At 45.7% G+C, this 21,656-nt stretch overlaps 1 protein-coding gene across 1 annotated transcript in view; it reads right to left on the bottom strand.

Annotated features, from left to right (window-relative positions):
• The window catches only part of LOC143171863 (E3 ubiquitin-protein ligase RNF38-like), a 207,014-nt gene that overhangs the window by 118,326 nt on the left and 67,032 nt on the right, over positions 1-21,656 (bottom strand). The window contains exon 2 of the mRNA XM_076360971.1: positions 6,864-6,934. Coding sequence (XP_076217086.1) covers positions 6,864-6,934 — 71 coding nt within the window. The remainder of the gene's footprint in view (positions 1-6,863; positions 6,935-21,656) is intronic.

Here is a 21,656-nt window from a genome sequence, read left to right as displayed (position 1 = left end):
GCAGCATTTTTTACCCTTTCTTAAATATGTTATCACAGAGGCGCCACCAGCGTCACTCATTGGCTCAGCTTTGGTCCGTCTTGGAGCTGGCTGGAACTGGCTCTGTCCAACACGGGGGCAGCTCCTGATCTCTTCTCACAGAAGCCACCTTTGCAACCCCCCTGCTGCCAAAACCTTGCCACGTAAACCCAATACATACCCCTTCTTCTTAATCCCAAGGGGCTTCCAGTGCTAACTTCATAGCAAAAATGTAGTTTGGGACGTCCCTGTTTCCTGCATACATTTGATTTCATAGAAAATATAGCCCTGCCCTGCTTCTGGGTTTTTGATCATGGGCAGGAAGCACCAGTGCTGGTTTACATGATAGATCTGTTCATAGCACATTCTGCACTTCCAGCCTTGACATTTGTGAGGCCTTTTCCACATAGGCCTTCCACTTCTCACAGAAAATCATAGCCAAACAATCAGTTTGGTTTTTTAAAAGTCAGGGCCTTGAGCCTCTGCAAACATTCCCCAGACCTTCACAGCAGTTTGCAGCTAGGGCAACGTATTCTCACGCCAGCGTTAAGTGAACAGTCGCGCAACAGGCAGAGCTGACAATAATATTCACAGCTATGGCCATGATTACATAATGTATGACAAAGCTTAAAGAAGTTTCTCGCCCCAAATACCTTCCTGACATCCTTAACACCATAAAAAAGTTCATTGTGCAAAAGCAGGAAACAGATCTTGGGATACATAAGACTATTGTTTGGCTTAAAAATCCCCCAACCTTTTTTCCCCTCAAATAGGAGGCTGACACATATATTAACATGTAGCAGAGTCTCAAACAAGAGGATGTCACTCAGCATGACCTCCCTGTACACAGATCACCCCAGCGTTAAGAGACGTTATAAGTAGCCGCTGCATCCAGCAGCTACAGGGCCTGGTGATTCCTCCTGACTGGCTGCTGGAGCCCAGCCAGGAGACTTGAGGGTCTCCATCCCAGGCTGATGGACGCAGCTGCTGCTTTCACATTTGCAGGTTCAAGCAGTGAGGCTGAGAGTGTATCCTAGATACACACACACACAGAGGACACCGACACAGCTGGCTACACACTACTGCTACAGACAAGAATCTGCCTTTAACACCACCTACATATAACACTACCAGGACTCACATAAAACATAAGTATAGACAGCCAAGTCCCCTTCCTCCTCTCTGGCTGGTAAAGACTGAAGTTCACAAGTGAGAGCACACACTCCCTCACTCTAGATTCACAAGCACACGCACTTTTGCAGATCCCTCGCACACTGGCACAGACCTTCTGTTCATTCGATACCCCTGCCTGGATCCTGAGCCCTCTAACCCACTCCACAGGTCTCCCACTTGCCGCCTAGTCCAGCTTGATGCTTGCTAGCAGCAAGCTCATGTACATACATGCTCACAGACTCACACACCCGTCTCACAGGCACTCCACACTCGCAGGTCGTCCCGAATACCAGCATGGACCCTCTGCCCATCTGATATCCCTGCACAGACCCTGGGCCTCCTACTCGCTGGCTAGTCCAGCTTTAAGTTTGCTAGTGAATTACACACACAGTCCCCCACACACACCAGGTTTGGAGAAGATACAAACACTGTGGGCACTGCCCCGGCAGCTGACACCCAAGCACGTGGGCCTGTGACCCATGGTCTTACTCCAGTCACTGGTGCTGCGACCCTCACTCACCCCGACCCCCCCAGGAGCTGTGCCCAGAACACATACCAGTCCCATCTAAGTGGAGCCGAGACCCTCGCTCCGGTGACTGGCACTGAGACACCCTACTCACTTCAGTTGCTGACACCACAGGCCAGGGGGCACCTACACACCCGGTCTGACTCCAGTTGCTGGCACCAAATCCACTCATGTCGGTCTCGCCGGTAGCTGGCACCTAGTCCTTACAGAACTCATGCACACAGGGTAGAGAGTGAGATTACACAGAGAGATAGTTAAGAAAGGACTTAGAAGATAGAACAGACTGCAGCGATCAGGTACAGGGCTTAGTCAGACGAGCATGCTGAATGGCCCCATTTTATATGACTGGCCCCTTTTATACCTGTTTCTGTCTATTCCCTGCTTTGTTCCTCCCCAGTCCCCTTCCCCTAAATGTTCCCTAATAGATTTTGGAACAGCCCCCCCCCTTGAATAACTCAAATCCTCATGTGCCTCTTGTTTCCCTCTTCTTATCAGTTACAAAGTCCAGGTGGCCCTCTCCAAAGCTATGCCTGTAGTTTCTTGATGGCCCATCAATTAGTGACCAGAGACTTTTGGTCCTTGGCATTGTCTCTGTTATCCCTTGTCTACCAGGTTTGTGTGTCTGTGTGTTCTTGTTAATCGCTTCCCCCTTTACTTATCTCCTTTTGCATTGAAAAGGCCCTTGATCAGATAACTTTAATGAAGCAGATGGACTCTCCTTCCACATACCCTTACACTCAGTTTGTCCTGTAGCTCTTTTGCACCTATTAACAGTTCTGCATCTGTTAGATCCCTCAGTGCTGTAAGCACTGCAAGACTCCCAGCAAAACAGAGATTATTGTCATTGTTATTTAGATCACTTAAATAGCAGCGCTTTTTATCTATTTTAGAATGGGAGATAGACTGTAGGGTTCTGTGCATCCCATCCCCAACTCCTTTTACAATAACGATAGCCAGGCAATCTGATCAAAACACAGCTCTCTTACTTTGTAGGAGAGTGCTGACCCAATCTAAAAAAAATTTCTGCATTCATATTGCTTAAATTAATAGTGGGAGAATATAAAGTCGTGCACGCTGACAGCTTCAAGACAAAACTGAGCATAATTGCCAGTTTCAAACAGCTGGAGTAGATGAACAAAAATTTGCTCTACACCCTGAACAAATGTTTCATAAGCTTCATGTAGTGATACCTGATATAAATTAACAATACTGTATTCTTCTGCACATCACCTAGCCCCAAACCTCTGGATCAGCCATTTCCACTGCCACACATGCTCTATGGAAGCCACAAGTTGGACTGCCTCCACCTCCCCTGCTACATTTGAGGGCAGGGGTAAGGCTGGGCTTTCAAATGCCCCCTGAGAGGCTTGGGAGTGTTGCTGGTGGTCTCTCCAGGGAGACATCCTCATTGTGAACTTGTGGGGGCATAGCCTCTTGCTTTGCAGGGGGCTGCAGTAACCAGGAAGTCACTTCCAGGGGGTCATCTTCTGCCCTAGTAGGACACATTCACTGGCCCATCAGGTTCAGGAAAGCAGTTTACATTTTATGGCCCTTGAGGTCCCTGTAAACCCCTTGCCAACAAGACACTTGCAGTGATGCAAAATTCATTTAGTTTTTCTAAGTAGTAGTCTTCCTTGTAACAGTGTTTTCAGTTTTTCTAGCCTGTGAACCAAGGCCCTAGAATTATCAGCACCAGCAGCCCTTTTATGCCCTCCTTCTTGCCTGCCACTCCTTTGTACCCGATAATAATCATGGTCTTTCATCTCTGCAACACCCCATTGGCTCTTACTTCTCCCCTTGCTCCTTCTGCAGTAGCTGTGGTCTCTAAGAGATAATCCTTCCAAACAGTAAGATGTACAAAGTTATAGGGAAAATTTCCAAGGAAAGTGACAAAGCATGAAAGACTTATAACATCATCATCAAACAAAACACTAGAAAATATTAAGATGCATTAGTGTAAGCATATGCAACATTGAACCACTGCAGCTAAAACAACATAACTTTGATTCTAGAACATTAAGGTGAGGAAGAGGCAAATCTGGGCATTTTACACATTCTGTATATTTCATGCTAAGTATTTTACTTCACTAATCTGTGTCATATAAATATTTAATTTAAGGGAAGAATCTGTCCCTTATTTAGTGCCTTATCTGGCAGCTCTTAGTGCCAGCACTGCTCCTATGATGCTTTATTTTTGCATTACTATTGGGTGGTCAGTTTGGTTTTATTTGCATAGGAACTAAGGAAATAGATAGCTGGATGAGGTCTCTGAAAGAGACATTCCAAAAGTAGTTACAAGTTGCATCTTTGTAGGTCTATTTACAAATAAGAATAGTGAGAAATTAAATGAGCAGGCAATCGGTTAACTGATTGCCCAGTCTTGCCCAAGACTGGGAGAAGGTCTAACCATGTATGATGTAGAATTACTTAGACCATAAGGACCCAGTGATTTCAGAAGTTTCAAATTTGCATTTTCTGTAAGTAAACATAGTATGACAAGCTGCATTATTATTATTATCACTTTCCACTGTGAAACACAAAGTCTTAGGAAAAAAAGAAACCTCCAATCAGATTGTTCTTACACTAATCTAAAGACAGCTGGCAATCAGAGAGGTACTGTAGACTACATGATTCTTTTCATCTAGTGGAAGCATCTTTTTGTGGAATCATACCAGTGTCGAAATAAAAAGCTAATGGAGGAAAAATGTTTAAAGAAAATAAACTGAATATGGTTGAAAGGCACTGAAAAATAATATATCTCTCTATTTACCTTTAATGGGAAGCCATTGTTGGCATTTAAAGCAAAGTAATATTTTAAGCAATAGCATTTTCTTGTTATAAAATACTTTTCCCTAAATGCAGTACTTCAAGAAGAATTTTCTCCATTTTTGTCATTTCTTTAAGAATAACAATTCCAGCCTCACTTTATATTATTATTCTATTCATTTAAAAACCATTGGTATGAAATATAGATGGCATGTTAAACTTCAAAGAAAAAAAATCAAAGAAATTACAGGTGTAAAAAAGGGTCCATCTGATTCATGCATTGATACTTGAAAGTTTCCACCTCCAAACCAGCAATTTAAGACTTGTTTATAATCATTTTACACCACCACGTACAATGGAAAACTGTATTGTATATATATGAAATACTACATCTTTTTAAGGGATAAGTTGCAAAATGTTGCTTTTTGATGCTGTGAGGTTAAGCAGGTTCTTTGTATTACCAAACAATGACTCTCTTTTTTTAATGCCATGAGGCCACACATGAAGAAATCCTAGTCTTCAGTTTCCTGCTGATCTCACTGAACATGAATTCAAGATTCTTGTGTGCTGAGTCAACAAAATGAAGTAATTGGTGTGGAAATCCTTATTCACATAGACACACATGGAGTATTGGGAGAAAGGGGTAGGAGATTGCTATTATACCCTACTATTGCAACCTACTGCTTTTAGAAAGCAGTATTATAGCTCAAGTTTGGTAGAATTGTGAACATTCTTGAGAAGAAACAATCATTTTACTGGGGCAATCACCAGATTCTCCTATAAAGTGCAAGGCAGTTTCACATTTTCTCATAGAAAAATCAAAGATAAAACTGACATTTGGGCACAAAAGCACATATATCTCTGCAATGCTTCCAAAAACGCATTCTTCCTGTGTTTTGAACTAGTTTTACTTTTATCAGCTTTTATGACTTGGTGTTCTAATTTGATACAGAATCAATACCAATAAGAAAGGTGGATTCCCCCCTCCTGCCTTCCAACAAACATGAAAACCAAAAAAGTTCTAGTCCCTTTGTTTTATCAATATGGAAACAGCCTTGCTGTCACCCTCAGCTCCCAGTTCGCCTGCTCTTGTGGAGCAGCCACTCTTGCTGCTCCCTGACAATGACCACCAAATCAACTGGAAACGTTAAATATTATTTTTTACCAAGTTGTAACTAGTGTATTTGTCCAATATTTGAAAGATAACTAGACTCCAAATCTGGACATACTTCCAAATTATGAAAAAATGCAGAGTCATTCTGAAAAGAAACTTGGTTTTGGAATGAGCTGAAAATGCTATAAACAAACCGAGTCTTAAGTTATTCCACCAATTCAAAACACAAGGATTTGTGCGGTTATCAGAGCACTGACAGGCAGCTAGCATTCCAATGTCTAAGAAAGATTAATTAAATTTGACTACTACATGCCCTTTCCCAGGCTTCTCAAAGCAGCAAGAAAGCTTATTATACAGTGTCAAACTTGAAAATAATGTAACACATCACATATTGGACTAATGTTAATCAATTTGTGTTATTAAGGAGAGGAACTGTTAAGGAAAAAACACAAACAAGAACAGAAACATGAAAGCAAGTCTTGACAGTAATTCAACCTGAAAACTTTTCCCTTCTGTATTCCACACATATATTACTGATATATCATATATTACTGATATATCATATAGCCCACATATACATTACTGATATATCACTGAACACAACAATTCCAGTGCACATCTCTACAGACTGAAAGCAATCCAGTGTGTGAGTATGATCCCTTGCTAAAAGATTAGGAAAACACTTGGATGGTGCTAGATAGGATGATATTTTAAAGCTACAGTAATGAACAACAGGTTCCTGCCTGTAAAACCTGGAGTTGCCATCTCCAAATATAGAAAAGAAAGCCATTGCAAAAAAACTTTCAGCATTGTTAACTAGCTCAAACCTCAGAAGACACAAGTGATAGGAGTAAAACACGTTACTGTGCCTAACGTATTAACAATGACATTCCCTGCTCACTGCAGGGGGGTTGGACTAGATGACCTTTAAAGGTCCCTTCCAACCCAAACTATTCTATGATTCTATGACATTACCACTCTTTATTACCTGTGAGGGTCAGTATGGTAAACCACAAATATTTAGAATAGCAAGGGAATGCAAGCAAGAAGAAAAATATGCTACAAGACAAATATCTCTTTAATCAACTAAAAAGATTGTCTTGAGTGAAGTAAGTGCATATACTTATTAAAGAGCCAGAGAGATTTCAAAGTGTAACACTGAAAGTTAGCTACTGGGCCTGGAAAACAAACACTATTAGTAGAGTAAAATCAATGTGATTCATAAAAAAATGCAACTTGTAAATGGAACATTTATGCAAACCTCACCTTGTCACTGTCATTGCTGCAAATGTGATCTTGATGGATTGACTGGCATTGAAATGAAGTGCCAATGCTACCTACAAGAGAAGCGGGGGAGGGGAAGGAAAAAAATTCATTAAAATGAAAACCCAATTCCTTTGAACACTAAAAATAGACAACTGTACCAGCCAGAAACTATTTTTACATGGCAGAGATATTTACTTGCCAAACATCTGTATCAGACAGCTCTTATATTCAAGACAATAAGCAGCAGAGAGACATTTTTTCAGTGTGCCAGCAATAACTTCACCCAGATTATTTTTTTTAAATGCTTAAAGATAACAAAATTAACACTGGTTCATCTATCCAAAACAAAGATATGCAGTAAAATACATATGCACAAACTTAAGTAAGGACTCAGCTGTACTGAGCCAAAATAATTAGAAGCTGGGAACAGCTTTTGGCTAACGTGCAAATGAATACATGTACAAAGCCTGTACGCTGTGGAAAAAAAGTCTCCCTCTTCCCATTGAGCAAAGACACTTAAAAAAAAAACCTGTGGAAAAAACAGTCTCATTTGTAAAGCTGCATTATTACATGGTTTCCTTGTGGAAGATGTACCTAAAGCTTTTCCCTAACAATTTCTCACTGTTTTTGAAGTTTTGAAATGTGGATAGTTTTATTTTGTAATTTCACATGCAGCATTTTTATACATCTTTGTGGTCCACATTGCTTTGGACTGTAAGAGGACTGATCAAAGATCTTGTAAGAATGCTTGACAAAATACAAACCAGGCACAGGCAGAAGTCATTGCCAGTGCAAGGTCTTCTTAGACACCTCTCCCAACACAGTTACTTGGAAAACAAATTTGTAATGTGTCATTGCTTATTGCCATCACTACTTTAGTTAAACAAAAATTTATCAGACATTAAAATTGCTTTCAATATTTTTTTCTTGCTTTTAAAGTAGAAAGTCAAAAATCATATGTGCGCTTCAGTTAATTGGTGAGTACGTTCACTTTCCTGTAAACTTATTTTGTTCAAGGACATGATCTTCAAAGTTAATTTTTTAGAAAAGTTTTAATCCCTCCATTTTCAAATGGAAAGAATGCTTAAGAGCATGTCTTTTGGTTATGCACTCCCTCCTCAAGTAATCCCATAATTGTATTTTAGGAAAGAAAAAAAAGTAAAAAAAATTGGTAGAATCTCCCAGTTAGTCTGAACACCCCTCACGCATGATTTCACTACACTGAAATTGTTAAATTGTTACAGACTACTTAAGTATTACATAAATTTAATAAATGGCCATTAAACCTAGATAGATTTTTGGCTTGAACCTAAAAAATTGTACTTGCAAACTACAAAAATTGATCCAGCTGTCACAGCTTATTTAAAACTGTTAGCATTTGTGCTCAGAAGCAGGCTTTGAAGTGAATCTACATTTCTGTGGTGGGTTAACATTGTCTGGTTGCCAGGTGCCCACCAAGCAGCTCTCTCACTCCCTCTCCTCAGCAAGACAGGGGAAGCTCGTGGGTTGAGATGAGAACAGGGAGATCACTCAACAATTACCGTCATGGGCAAAACAGACTCAACTTGGGGAAATTAATTTATTGCCAGATAAAAAAAGAGTAGGATAGTGAAAAAAAATGCCAAAACCTAAAAGCGCCTTCCCCACACCCCCCTTCTTCCCAGACTCAACTTCACTCCTGACTCTTCTACCTCCTCCCCCCACCCTGAGCGGTGCAGGGGGACGGGGAATGGGAGTTGCGATCAGTTCATTACAATTCATCTCTGCTACTCCTTCCGCCTCACACATTCCGTGCTCCACCGTGGGGTCCCTCCCAGAAGAGACAGTTCTTCACAACCTTCTCCAACGTCGGTCCTTCCCACAGGCTGCAGTTCTTCAAGAACTGGGGTCTGGAGAACAAGTCTTATGAGGAGCGGCTGAGGGAACTGGGGTTGTTTAGTCTGGAGAAAAGGAGGCTCAGGGGAGATCTCATCGCTCTCTACAACTACCTGAAAGGAGGTTGTAGCAAGGTGGGTGTCGGTCTCTTCTCCCAAGTAACTAGTGATAGGACGAGAGGAAATGGCCTCAAGTTGCGCCAGGGGAGGTTTAGATTGGACGTGAGGAAAAATTTCTTTACTGAAAGAGTGGTTAAACATTGGAACAGGCTGCCCAGGGAAGTGGTTGAGTCCCCATCCCTGGAGGTATTTAAAAGGCGAGTAGATGAGGCACTTAGGGGCATGGTTTAGTGGGCATGGTGGTGTTGGGTTGACGGTTGGACTCGATGATCTTAGAGGTCTTTTCCAACCTCAATGATTCTATGATTCTATGATTCTAAGAACTGCTCCAGCGTGGGTCCCCGGCGGGGTCACACGTCCTGCCAGAAAACCTGCTCTGGCTTGAGCTCTCCACGGGCTGCAGCTTCCTTCAGAACTACTGGCGAGACCGACATGAGTGGATTTGGTGCCAGCAACTGGAGTCAGACCGGGTGTGTAGGTGCCCCCTGGCCTGTGGTGTCAGCAACTGAAGTGAGTAGGGTGTCTCAGTGCCAGTCACCGGAGCGAGGGTCTCGGCTCCACTTAGATGGGACTGGTATGTGTTCTGGGCACAGCTCCTGGGGGGGTCGGGGTGAGTGAGGGTCGCAGCACCAGTGACTGGAGTAAGACCATGGGTCACAGGCCCACGTGCTTGGGTGTCAGCTGCCGGGGCAGTGCCCACAGTGTTTGTATCTTCTCCAAACCTGGTGTGTGTGGGGGACTGTGTGTGTAATTCACTAGCAAACTTAAAGCTGGACTAGCCAGCGAGTAGGAGGCCCAGGGTCTGTGCAGGGATATCAGATGGGCAGAGGGTCCATGCTGGTATTCGGGACGACCTGCGAGTGTGGAGTGCCTGTGAGATGGGTGTGTGAGTCTGTGAGCATGTATGTACATGAGCTTGCTGCTAGCAAGCATCAAGCTGGACTAGGCGGCAAGTGGGAGACCTGTGGAGTGGGTTAGAGGGCTCAGGATCCAGGCAGGGGTATCGAATGAACAGAAGGTCTGTGCCAGTGTGCGAGGGATCTGCAAAAGTGCGTGTGCTTGTGAATCTAGAGTGAGGGAGTGTGTGCTCTCACTTGTGAACTTCAGTCTTTACCAGCCAGAGAGGAGGAAGGGGACTTGGCTGTCTATACTTATGTTTTATGTGAGTCCTGGTAGTGTTATATGTAGGTGGTGTTAAAGGCAGATTCTTGTCTGTAGCAGTAGTGTGTAGCCAGCTGTGTCGGTGTCCTCTGTGTGTGTGTGTATCTAGGATACACTCTCAGCCTCACTGCTTGAACCTGCAAATGTGAAAGCAGCAGCTGCGTCCATCAGCCTGGGATGGAGACCCTCAAGTCTCCTGGCTGGGCTCCAGCAGCCAGTCAGGAGGAATCACCAGGCCCTGTAGCTGCTGGATGCAGCGGCTACTTATAACGTCTCTTAACGCTGGGGTGATCTGTGTACAGGGAGGTCATGCTGAGTGACATCCTCTTGTTTGAGACTCTGCTACATGTTAATATATGTGTCAGCCTCCTATTTGAGGGGAAAAAAGGTTGGGGGATTTTTAAGCCAAACAATAGTCTTATGTATCCCAAGATCTGTTTCCTGCTTTTGCACAATGAACTTTTTTATGGTGTTAAGGATGTCAGGAAGGTATTTGGGGCGAGAAACTTCTTTAAGCTTTGTCATACATTATGTAATCATGGCCATAGCTGTGAATATTATTGTCAGCTCTGCCTGTTGCGCGACTGTTCACTTAACGCTGGCGTGAGAATACGTTGCCCTAGCTGCAAACTGCTGTGAAGGTCTGGGGAATGTTTGCAGAGGCTCAAGGCCCTGACTTTTAAAAAACCAAACTGATTGTTTGGCTATGATTTTCTGTGAGAAGTGGAAGGCCTATGTGGAAAAGGCCTCACAAATGTCAAGGCTGGAAGTGCAGAATGTGCTATGAACAGATCTATCATGTAAACCAGCACTGGTGCTTCCTGCCCATGATCAAAAACCCAGAAGCAGGGCAGGGCTATATTTTCTATGAAATCAAATGTATGCAGGAAACAGGGACGTCCCAAACTACATTTTTGCTATGAAGTTAGCACTGGAAGCCCCTTGGGATTAAGAAGAAGGGGTATGTATTGGGTTTACGTGGCAAGGTTTTGGCAGCAGGGGGGTTGCAAAGGTGGCTTCTGTGAGAAGAGATCAGGAGCTGCCCCCGTGTTGGACAGAGCCAGTTCCAGCCAGCTCCAAGACGGACCAAAGCTGAGCCAATGAGTGACGCTGGTGGCGCCTCTGTGATAACATATTTAAGAAAGGGTAAAAAATGCTGCGCAACAGCTGTGAGAGAGAGGAGCGAGAAAAATGTGAGAGAAACAACCCTGCAGACACCAAGGTCAGTGAAGAAGGAGGGGGAGGAGGTGCTCCAGGCGCCAGAGCAGAGATTCCCCTGCACCCCGTGGTGAAGACCACGGTGAAGCAGATTGTCCCCCTGCAGCCCATGGAGGACCACAGTGGAGCAGATCTCCACCCTGCAGCCCATGGAGGACCCCACGCCACAGCAGGTGAACATGCCCTGAAGAAAGCTGCAGCCCGTGGAGAGGAGCCTACGCAAGAGCAGGCTCCTGGCAGGAACCGCGGCCCGTGGAGAGGAGCCCACGAAGGATCAGGTCTTCTGGCAGGACCTGTGACCCCGTGGGGGACCCACACTGGAGCAGTCTGCTCCTAAAGGACTGTACCCCGTGGAAAGGACTCATGCTGGAGCAGTTCTTGAAGAACTGCAGCCTGTGGGAAGGACCCGCATTGGAGGAATTTGTGAAGGACTGTATCCTGTGGAAAGGACCCCATGCTGGAGCAGCGGAGGAGGAAGGAGCGGCAGAGATGAAGCGTTATGAACAGACTGCAACCCCCATTCCCCATCCCCCTGCGCCGCTCGGGGGGAAGGAGGTAGAAGAGTCGGCAGTGAAGTTGAGCCTGGAGGCCCGGGAAGAAGGGAGGGGTGGGGGGAAGGTGTTTTCATTTTTGTTTTATTTCTCACTATCCTACTCTGTTATCAGTTGGCAATAAATTAAATTAATCTTCCCCAAGTCGAGTCTGTTTTGCCCGTGACAGTAATTGGTGAGTGACTTCCCTGTCCTTATCTCAACCCACGAGCTTTTTCATTGTGTTTTCTCCCCCTGTCCTGTTGAGGAGGTGGAGTAAGAGAGCAGCTTGGTGGGCACCTGGTGGTCAGCCAAGGTCAACCCACCACAGGGCAGAAAGGAAAATTGAAGGAGAATGGGAGTTTAAAGGGGACACATGCCTTGTCGACTTCGGTTGTTTATGGACACAAAGTTTTGGGCCTACACTTTCCTAGCGTATAATGCCAAAGGCTATGAAGCCTACTTTGTTGTTAGTCAGTTTCTGAAGGAAAGAATGGATGTGCAGCGGAGGTGGTACTCGCATGCACAGACGTTCCCCTGCTGAGTATATGTTTCATAGACTCTTCGCATTTTTTACCCATGTAACTAAACAGCCTTCCCCATGTGCTGGGGGTATTGAGGGCTGCAAAGGTTATTTCTCCCATTTTTTCAGTACTGCTGAAAATCAAAGTTATGTGGGCCCTCTTCCACAACTGGAATATTATGGGGTGCACAGCATGATGCTTGAGGAGAAAACGCAATTCTTGGCATGGCATACAGCTAATCAGGAAAAGATTTCTGACTTTCAAAAAGAACTTTGTTACTATTGCCAGCAAGATGTGAAAATTTTGAGGGAGGCCTGCAGATCATACAGGAATGAGATTATGGTGATAACTTGGGCTGTCAGAGCCAAGCATTCTCTAAACCCCTGATTACCGACACTATCCAGTGTGACTGCTTCATGCTGCCTGGCTGCGTCTTTGTAGAAAAGCCTCATGGAGAAATGCGTGGACAATGTGTCATGTCTGTAATGGAGAAGCAAGTCAATGAAGACGCGATAGGGATAGCAGTTGTTGCTCTGGCTTATTAGTTGGTCCTGTGGCATAATGTCCAGCTGGCTGAAAAGAGAGGCCAATGGGTAATTTGCCAATCCCATGGCCTCACCTCACCAGCACCAAAGCTGGACCCAACATCTTTTAAGAACTTGCAGCAAAGGTATAGCAGAGTATTGTTCAGATCTGTGTTACCTTTTCCATTCCCAGCTATGAAAAAGTCCAGAGGTGTAGGCTCCATGATAGCTAAAAGTGGGGACACTTCAAACAAATCCAACTCAGACCCGATACATTCTTCTGAGGAGCTGTGAACGAAAGGTATCCCTGCCAAAATATAGCTCCTTTTCTAGCAGTAGAATGGGCCCCCATTCTTTGGGTTTTCCATTTCTTTTGCACCGTTCAGCCTGTCTTGTTCTTTTTCTTCTTCCTGTCCTAGTCAGACTGCTGCCTGGCACCACCCATCCTTTTTTTTTTAAGGGGCTGGGGACAGCCTTCCTTCCGGGGGCATGAAGCAGGTCTCTTTCTTTTAAAGCTCGCTCTTTGAATATAATCAAGCCTCAAGACCTCCTGCTTTGCCGGTGTTTCTGGCTTGTCCAGGAGGTTCTTGGAAATGCATCCAAACACATTTGTTGCAATGTCTTGAATGGTGCTTTTAAGATGTGGCTTAACAATTTCCAAACCCCTTTTCAAAAGCAGAACGTCCTTTCTAAACAGGGTATGGAATATACCTCCAGTGTCCACCCCATATATCACAGGAACGCCTTGAAAACCAGGGAGACCATTGTTGGCCTGGGCTCTGTATTAATTCATGCACAAGGCCAGTTCCTCATAGTTCTTTACCACTGGCTATTTGGCATGGTTTCTAAAATTTCAGAGACTTCTGGGTCCACAGATGCAGCTTCACAATCACCTTCACAAAGCAAAATGAGACATGATTGTTCCGGTCAGTCTTTATTTCAGTGCTGATTGTGTCAATGTGCTGGCGGTTTACTGGCACAGTGCGGCTTATCATATGTCACCGTAAAAGTCTCATTGTCATTACTGCTGGTTGGAACACAGCACGATAATGGAAACAAAAAGTCCCTGTGGTGGGTTGACCCTGGCTGGATGCCAGGTGCCCACCAAAGCCGCTCTATCATTCCCCTCCTCAGCTGGACAGGGGAGAGAAAATATAACGAAAGGCTCGTGGGTCGAGATAAGGACAGGGAGAGATCACTCACCAATTACCGTCATGGGCAAAACAGACTCGACTTGGGGAAATTGGTTTAATTTATTGCCAGTCAAATCAGAGTAGGGTAATGACAAATAAAACCTAAATCTTAAAACAATTTCCCCCCACCCCTCCCTTCTTCCCGGGCTTAACTTTACTCCCGATTTTCTCTACCTCCTCCCCCCCAGCGGCGCAGGAGGACGGGGAATGGGGGTTGCGGTCAGTTCATCACACGTTGTCTCTGCCGCTCCTTCCTCCTCAGGGGGAGGACTCCTCACACTCTTCCCCTGCTCCAGCGTGGGGTCCCTCCCACAGGAGACAGTCCTTCACAAACTTCTCCAGCGTGAGTCCTTCCCACAGGCTACAGTTCTTCACAAACTGCTCCAGCGTGGGTCCTTTCCATGGGGTGCAGTCCTTCAGGAACAGACTGCTCCAGCGTGGGTCCCCCACGGGGTCACAAGTCCTGCCAGCAAACCTGCTCCAGCGTGGGCTCCTCTCTCCACGGGGCCACTGGTCCTACCAGGAGCCTGCTCCAGCGCGGGCTTCCCACGGGGTCACAGCCTCCTTTGGGTGCATCCATCTGCTCCGGCGTGGGGTCCTCCACAGGCTGCAGGTGGATATCTGCTCCACCGTTAACCTCCATAGGCTGCAGGGGGACAGCCTGCTTCACCATGGTCTTCACCACGGGCTGCAGGGGAATCTCTGCTCCGACGCCTGGAGCACCTCCTCCCCCTCCTTCTTCACTGACCTTGGTATCTGCAGGGCTGTTTCTCTCACATTTTCTCACTCCTCTCTCCCAGCTGCTGCTGCGCAACATTTTTTTACCCTTTCTTAAATATGTTATCACAGAGGCGCCACCAGCGTCATTCATTGGCTCAGCTTTGGCCAGTGATGGGTCCGTCTTGGAGCTGGCTGGAACTGGCTCTCTCCAACATGGGGGCAGTTCCTGATCTCTTCTCACAGAAGCTCCCCCTGCAGCGCCCCCCCCCCACTTCCGCTATCAAAACCTTGCCACATAAACCAAATACAATTTCACAGGGTTTTTTTATTGCTATTATTTTGGTCTATGTGGTAAGGATGAAATAAGAATAGTTTTATTTAGGACAACACATTTTTTCATGTAAATGTGGTTTTAAATCTTGAAAGCTTCACTGTTAATTCAAACATCAGTCATTATTTAACTTCATATTCTTTCTGGTATTATTTACATGGGAACATGTGCTCAGGGTACTAGAAATGGCAGAAAGGTTTTTCACCTTTGGATACAGTAATTTCTGTCAAGACTAGGTTGACAGACACACAAATAATTATCAGTCATGTGGCCAGTACAAAATGAAAGCGGTAGCCTCCATTTAATTCTTAGAGGAGATACATGCACATTGCAAAATCCACTAAAACAACCCATTGCCACCCATAGTAAATTCTATGGAATTTAATTTATAATTGTTATATAAGGAGGAAATTATAGTTATAATTGTGGTGTAGCTGGGTATCAGGGCTGTGCTTGTGTGTATACCCAGTGGGCCTAGCCATCAGTTCCCTGGGTAGCCCAGGAGCTCCCCAGCTAGCCTCTGCTACATGAGACAATGGACGGCCTTGAGACAAGGTGATTGACAACTCCTGGGCCCTTCACAGCAAAGCATTTGACTAATTGTTACAGGACCTCTCCCAGTGGGAAGTTCAGACAGTCCAGGAGATTCCCACAGACAGCCCCTGCTGTGCATAGGCCAATTGATAGGCGCTATTTATATGCTTCAATATGTTGATTAAGATCCTCGGTGGAGAATCTGGCAGTCCGAGTGACTCCCCAAGCAGTTCCTGCTGTAGAATTGACCTAACTGTACATAGATAAGATACTTGTAAATAGTCAGTAGAAACTGTTCCTGCAGATGCAGAAATGGTCATGTAGGACAGTCTTTGTACATAGTTAAGAGGAGATAATCAATAGCAATGGCTCATGGATGCATTGGAGTGGTCACGTAGGAGGAGCCATCTGGATTATAAGAATTCACTAGAAAAATAGTTCAGGGAGTCTCAACTGATCCAGCTGAAGACATCGTTACAAGGAACCTTACAATGGATGATCCTGTTGCCATCCAGACAGCAACCGATCAGCCCGTTAGAGATATTTGATTCATGTGGTGGGTTAACCTTGGCCAGCAGCCAGGTGCCCACCCAGCCACTCTCTCACTCCTTCTCCACAACAAGACAGGGGATGAAAAACCTCATGGGTCGAGCTAAAGACAGGGAGATTGCTTACCAATTACTGCCACGGGCAAAAAAGACTCGACCTGGGGAAAATTAATTTAGTTTATTGCCAATTAAAAGAGATTTGGGCACTGAGAAACGAAGACAAAAATTAAAATAACACCTCACCCCCCTCTTTCCCAGGCTCAAATTCATTCCTTCATTCCAGGCTCTTCTACCTGCCCCTCCCAACCCAGCGGCACTGGGGGGATGGGGGGGTTACAGTCAGTACATAACAGTTCCTCGCTGCTGCTCCTTCCTTCTCACACTTTTCCCCTGTTCCAGCGTGGGTCCTCTCCATGGGCTGCAGTCCTTCAGGAAAAAAATTGCTCCAGCGTGCGTTCTCCACAGGCCACAATTCCTATAAGGTGAATCTGTTCCAGTGTGGGCTTTTCCACAGGCTGCAGCTCCTTCAGGAAATATCCAGCTGCTCTGGTGCGGGGTACTCCATGGGCTGCAGTGAATATCTGCTCCGGCATGGTCTCTTCCATGGCCTGCAGGGGAATATCTGCTCTAGCACCTGGAACACCTCCTCCCTCTCCTTCTTATCTGACCTTGGTGTTCCCTCTGCCGTTTCTCACTCTTTTTTCTCTCCTCCTCTACCTGTCTGGTGTTTTTGCCCTTTTTTAAATATGTTTTCACAGAGGTGCCACCAACTTTGCTGATTGTCTCAGCTTTGGCCTGCGGTGGGTCCATTGTGGAGCTGGCTGGAACTGGCTGTGTCTGGCACAGGGCAGCCTTTTACCTCTTCTCACAAAGGCCACCCCTGCAGCCCCCTCCGCCAAAACCTTGCCACGTACGCCCAATACAATTCAACATTTTCCTATGCAAAAATATCCCAATAAATTAGCTGGTTTTTTTTAAAGAAACACTCCGTCCATGAGTGTGCAACACATCCTTATTGTCAAGAATGATTAGTGTGGGTCACAGCAGAAAGAGGCAGCCAACAGATGCAGCAGTTTGTGCAGCAGTTTCTGGGCTCTGCTTCTGTGAGCGTCTTCTTGAGATCTCCTCGAATTTCTGGGCACTTTGTCTGGGATCTGGAAACTCCTGGGAAGCCTCAGAGAAACTTGAGGGTGCCTGCTGCTGTCCATTAAGTCTAAGGATAAGGTAAGGACAGCTCTAGCAGCTTCTAACAAAAAGTCAGCTGTCCTCATCAAAGGGTGCCTACAGCCTTTGTTCTAGCTGACCCCTGATTAGGGAAGGTCAAGCACCCTTTTAGCTGGTGCTAGGGAGAGGCCTATATAACAGCCAAATCACAGCTCCCAGGCTGTAGTGAAGAAAGACAGAAACCAAGTGTGGCAGTTTGCATAACAGGGTACCTAAAAACACGCAACTAGTTGAGAAACAGTGCAAAGCATCTATTATTAGGAGACACTGATTCTTAGAAGAGGAGAAAACAATAAATAACTAAGAAATTGAGAAATATCAGATGTAATGTAGCCTAAAACAGTAGTTCTCCTCATCCCAGCGAGACTATAATATTGCCATCTAAACACAAAGTTATGAACAGTAGAAAAAACACTCCTCAGGTTGCTTTTTATTATTTATTTGAAAATCATAACTATTTATTCATTTTACCATGTGTGCCGGTTTTGGCTGGGATAGAGTTAATTTTCTTCACAGTAACTAGTATGGGGCTATGTTTTGGATTTGTGCTGAAAACAGTGTTGATAATACAGGGATGTTTTAGCTATTGCTGAGCAGTGCTTACACAGAGAGTCAAGGCCTTTTCTGCTTTTCACACCGCCCCGCCAGCAAGTAGGCTGGGGGTGCACAAGAAGTTGGGAGAGGACACAGCTGGGACAGCTGACCCCAACTGACCAAAGGGATATTCCACACCATATGATGTCATGCTCAGCAATAAAAAGCTGGGGGAAGAAGAAGGAAGGGGGGGACGTTCGGAGTTATGGCATTTGTCTTCCCAAGTAACCGTTACGCGTGATGGAGCCCTGCTTTCCTGGAGATAGTTAAACACCTGCCTGCTGATGGGAAGTAGCTTTTGTTTTACCTATTAAACTGTCTTTATCTCAACCCACAAGTTTTCTCACTTTTACTCTTCCGATTCTCTCCCCCATCCCACTGAGGGGGGACTGAGTGAGCGGCTGTGTGGTGCTTAGTTGCTGTCTGGGGTTAAACCACGACACCATAAATACATAATCTCTCTCTAGCAGAGGCCTTCAAAATCTACCTTCCCAGGCAACTAACTCATGAAAGGCTAAACTCTTCTGCAGCTTCAAAAGACATCATATGTCGTAACATATAAATATAAATTTGCCAGAGATGTCCTGTTTCAAACCCAACGCTGTGTCAATTCCATTCCTTATGAGCACTTAAATATAAGCAAAAAACATGGTGCCCCAGAGCAGATGACAGGTCTATGCTCAATGTTTTGGGGGACCTATCTGCAATAGAAATGGGTGCCATATACCACCAGAAATCTCCATCTTCCCTTTACTATGAATGTACTTGAAGCTCTGTGACATTATGAGGCATCTAGTGATCTGGAACCTTTGAATTAGCCATATAAGTGGAGGTAGGGGATGGAGATCCATGCGGCAGCAAAGATGCAAGGGTTATTGATGCCTTAGAAACCACGGAAGCGCCTGAGAACAGTCGCATAGGAATTAGGGCTTCTCCCCCAAAAAAGGTGGCAGGATCAATAGTCCAACTGAAGTGCATCTACACCAATGCACACAGCATGGGCAACAAACAGGAGGAGTTGGAAGCCGTTGTGCAGCTGGAAAGCTATGACCTAGTTGCAGTCACGGAAACATGGTGGGATGACTCTCACAACTGGAGTGCTGCAATGGACGGCTATAAACTCTTCAGAAGGGATAGGCAAGGAAGGAGAGGCAGTGGGGTAGCCCTCTACGTTAGGGAGTGTTTTGCCTGTCTAGAGCTTGACGATGGTGATGAAAGGGTCGAGTGTTTATGGGTAAGCATCAGAGGGAAGGCCAACAAGGCAGATATCATGGTGGGAGTCTGTTATAGACCACCCAACCAGGATGAAGAGGCAGATGAAATATTCTATAAGCAGCTGGGAGAAGTCTCACGATCGCTAGCCCTTGTTCTCGTGGGGGACTTCAACTTGCCAGATGTCTGCTGGAAATACAGTACAGCGGAGGGGAAACAGTCTAGGGGGTTCCTGGAGTGTGTGGAAGATACCTTCCTGACACAGTTGGTGAGTGAGCCAACTAGGGAAGGTGCCCCACTGGGCCTGTTGTCTGCGAACAGAGAAGGACTTGTGGGTGATGTGATGGTTGGAGGCCGTCTTGGGCATAGCGATCATGAAATGATAAGAGTTTTCGATTCTCGGAGAAGTAAGGAGGGGGGTTAGCAGAACTGCTACCTTGGACTTCCGGAGGGCAGACTTTGGCCTGTTTAGGGGCCTGGTTGACAGAGTCCCTTGGGAGGCAGTCCCGAAGGGCAAAGGAGTCCAGGAGGACTGGACATTCTTCAAGAAGGAAATCTTAAAGGCGCAGGAGCAGGCCGTCCCCATGTGCCAAAAGGCGAGCTGGCGGGGAAGAAGACCGGCCTGGCTGAACAGAGAGCTTTGGCTGCAACTCAGGAAAAAAAAGAGAGTTTATGACCTTTGGAAGAAGGGGCAGGCAACTCAGGAGGACTACAAGGATGTCATGAGGTTATGCAGGGACAAAATTAGAAGGGCCAAAGCCCAACGAGAATTAAATCTGGCTATTGCCGTGAAAGGCAATAAAAGATGTTTCTATAAATACATTCACAATAAAAGGATGGGCTAAGGAGAATCTCCATCCTTTATTGGATGCGGGGGGAAACATAGTGGCAAAGGCTGAGGAAAAGGCTGAGGTACTTAATGCCGTCTTTGCCTCAGTCTTTAATAGTAAGACCAGTTGTTCTTGTGGGTACCCAGCCCCCCGAGCTGGAAGACAGGGACGGGGAGCAGAATGAAGCCCCCGTAATCCAAGGGGAAATGGTTAGCGACCTGCTACACCACTTAGACGCCCACAAGTCTATGGGGCCGGATGGGATCCACCCAAGGGTACTGAGGGAGCTGGCAGGAGTGCTCGCCAAGCCACTTTCAATCATTTATCAGCAGTCCTGGCTAACCGGGGAGGTCCCAGTCGACTGGAGGTTAGCAAATGTGACGCCCATCTACAAGAAGGGCCGGAAGGAGGATCCGGGGAACCACAGGCCGGTCAGTCTGACCTCGGTGCCGGGGAAGGTCATGGAACAGACCACCTTGAGTGCCATCACACGGCACGTACAGGCCAACCAGGTGATCAGGCCCAGTCAGCATGGGCTTATGAAAGGCAGGTCCTGCTTGCCTAACCTGATCTCCTTCTATGACAAGGTGACCCGCTTAGTGGACGAGGGAAAGGCTGTGGATGTTGTTTACCTGGACTTTAGTAAAGCCTTTGACACCGTTTCCCACAGCATTCTCCTGGAGAGAAACTGGCTGCTCATGGCTTGGATGGGCATACTGTTCGCTGGGTAAAAAACTGGTTGGATGGCCGGGCCCAGAGAGTTGTGGTGAATGGAGTTCGCATCCAAAGAAGAGCAACGAAGCTGGTGAAGGGTCTAGAGAACAAGCCCTATGAGGAGCGGCTGAGGGAACTGGGGTTGTTTAGCCTGGAGAAAAGGAGGCTCAGGGGAGACCTTATCGCTCTCTACAACTACCTGAAAGGAGGTTGTAGCGAGGTGGGTGTCGGTCTCTTCTCCCAAGTAACAAGCGATAGGACAAGAGGAAACGGCCTCAAGTTGTGCCGGGGAGGTTTAGATTGGATATTAGGAAAAATTTCTTCACTGAAAGGGTTATCAAGCATTGGAACAGGCTGCCCAGGGAAGTGGTTGAGTCACCATCCCTGGAGGTATTTAAAAGACGTTTAGACGTGGCACTTAGGGACATGGTTTAGTGGTGGACTTGTCAGTGTTAGGTTTATGGTTGGCCTCGATGATCTTAAGGGTCTTTTCCAACCTAAAAGATTCTATGATTCTATGATTTTAAGAGGACTCTCGAAACCAAGATGTGGAGATATTTTACAGCATGCAACAACTTTTGTAGCTTCAATGTGTTATTGCAGTTTATGAAGCGTAATAACTACAGCTTCCACAGAACTATCAGAGCCAGGCCTGTGCACATGAACACTTTAAATTCTGCGAAGGTTTGCAAAACCATATATGGGGATTGGTTTTAAGTTAAAGAGTCTGTGCCTCTGCTCAAATTGTCAGGGTGTATAGAACAAAAGAGAAATTTCAGAAAGGTTATGAACAGATGCTCACGGATGAAATTTTCATAGTAGCTGAAGTTGCGAGAAGGGGACAGATACCCATGTACCACTTAATAGACTATGGTCATGAAGCAATCAAGGGGATATTTTACCCTGAAAACCTTCAAAAAGTGAATCCTGATGAGGACAGAA

Source organism: Aptenodytes patagonicus, chromosome W (assembly GCF_965638725.1).
Source record: "Aptenodytes patagonicus chromosome W, bAptPat1.pri.cur, whole genome shotgun sequence".
In the NCBI taxonomy this organism is placed as follows: domain Eukaryota; kingdom Metazoa; phylum Chordata; class Aves; order Sphenisciformes; family Spheniscidae; genus Aptenodytes; species Aptenodytes patagonicus.
Note: the sequence above shows the minus strand (reverse complement) of the source record. Positions and strands in the feature narration are given on the sequence as shown.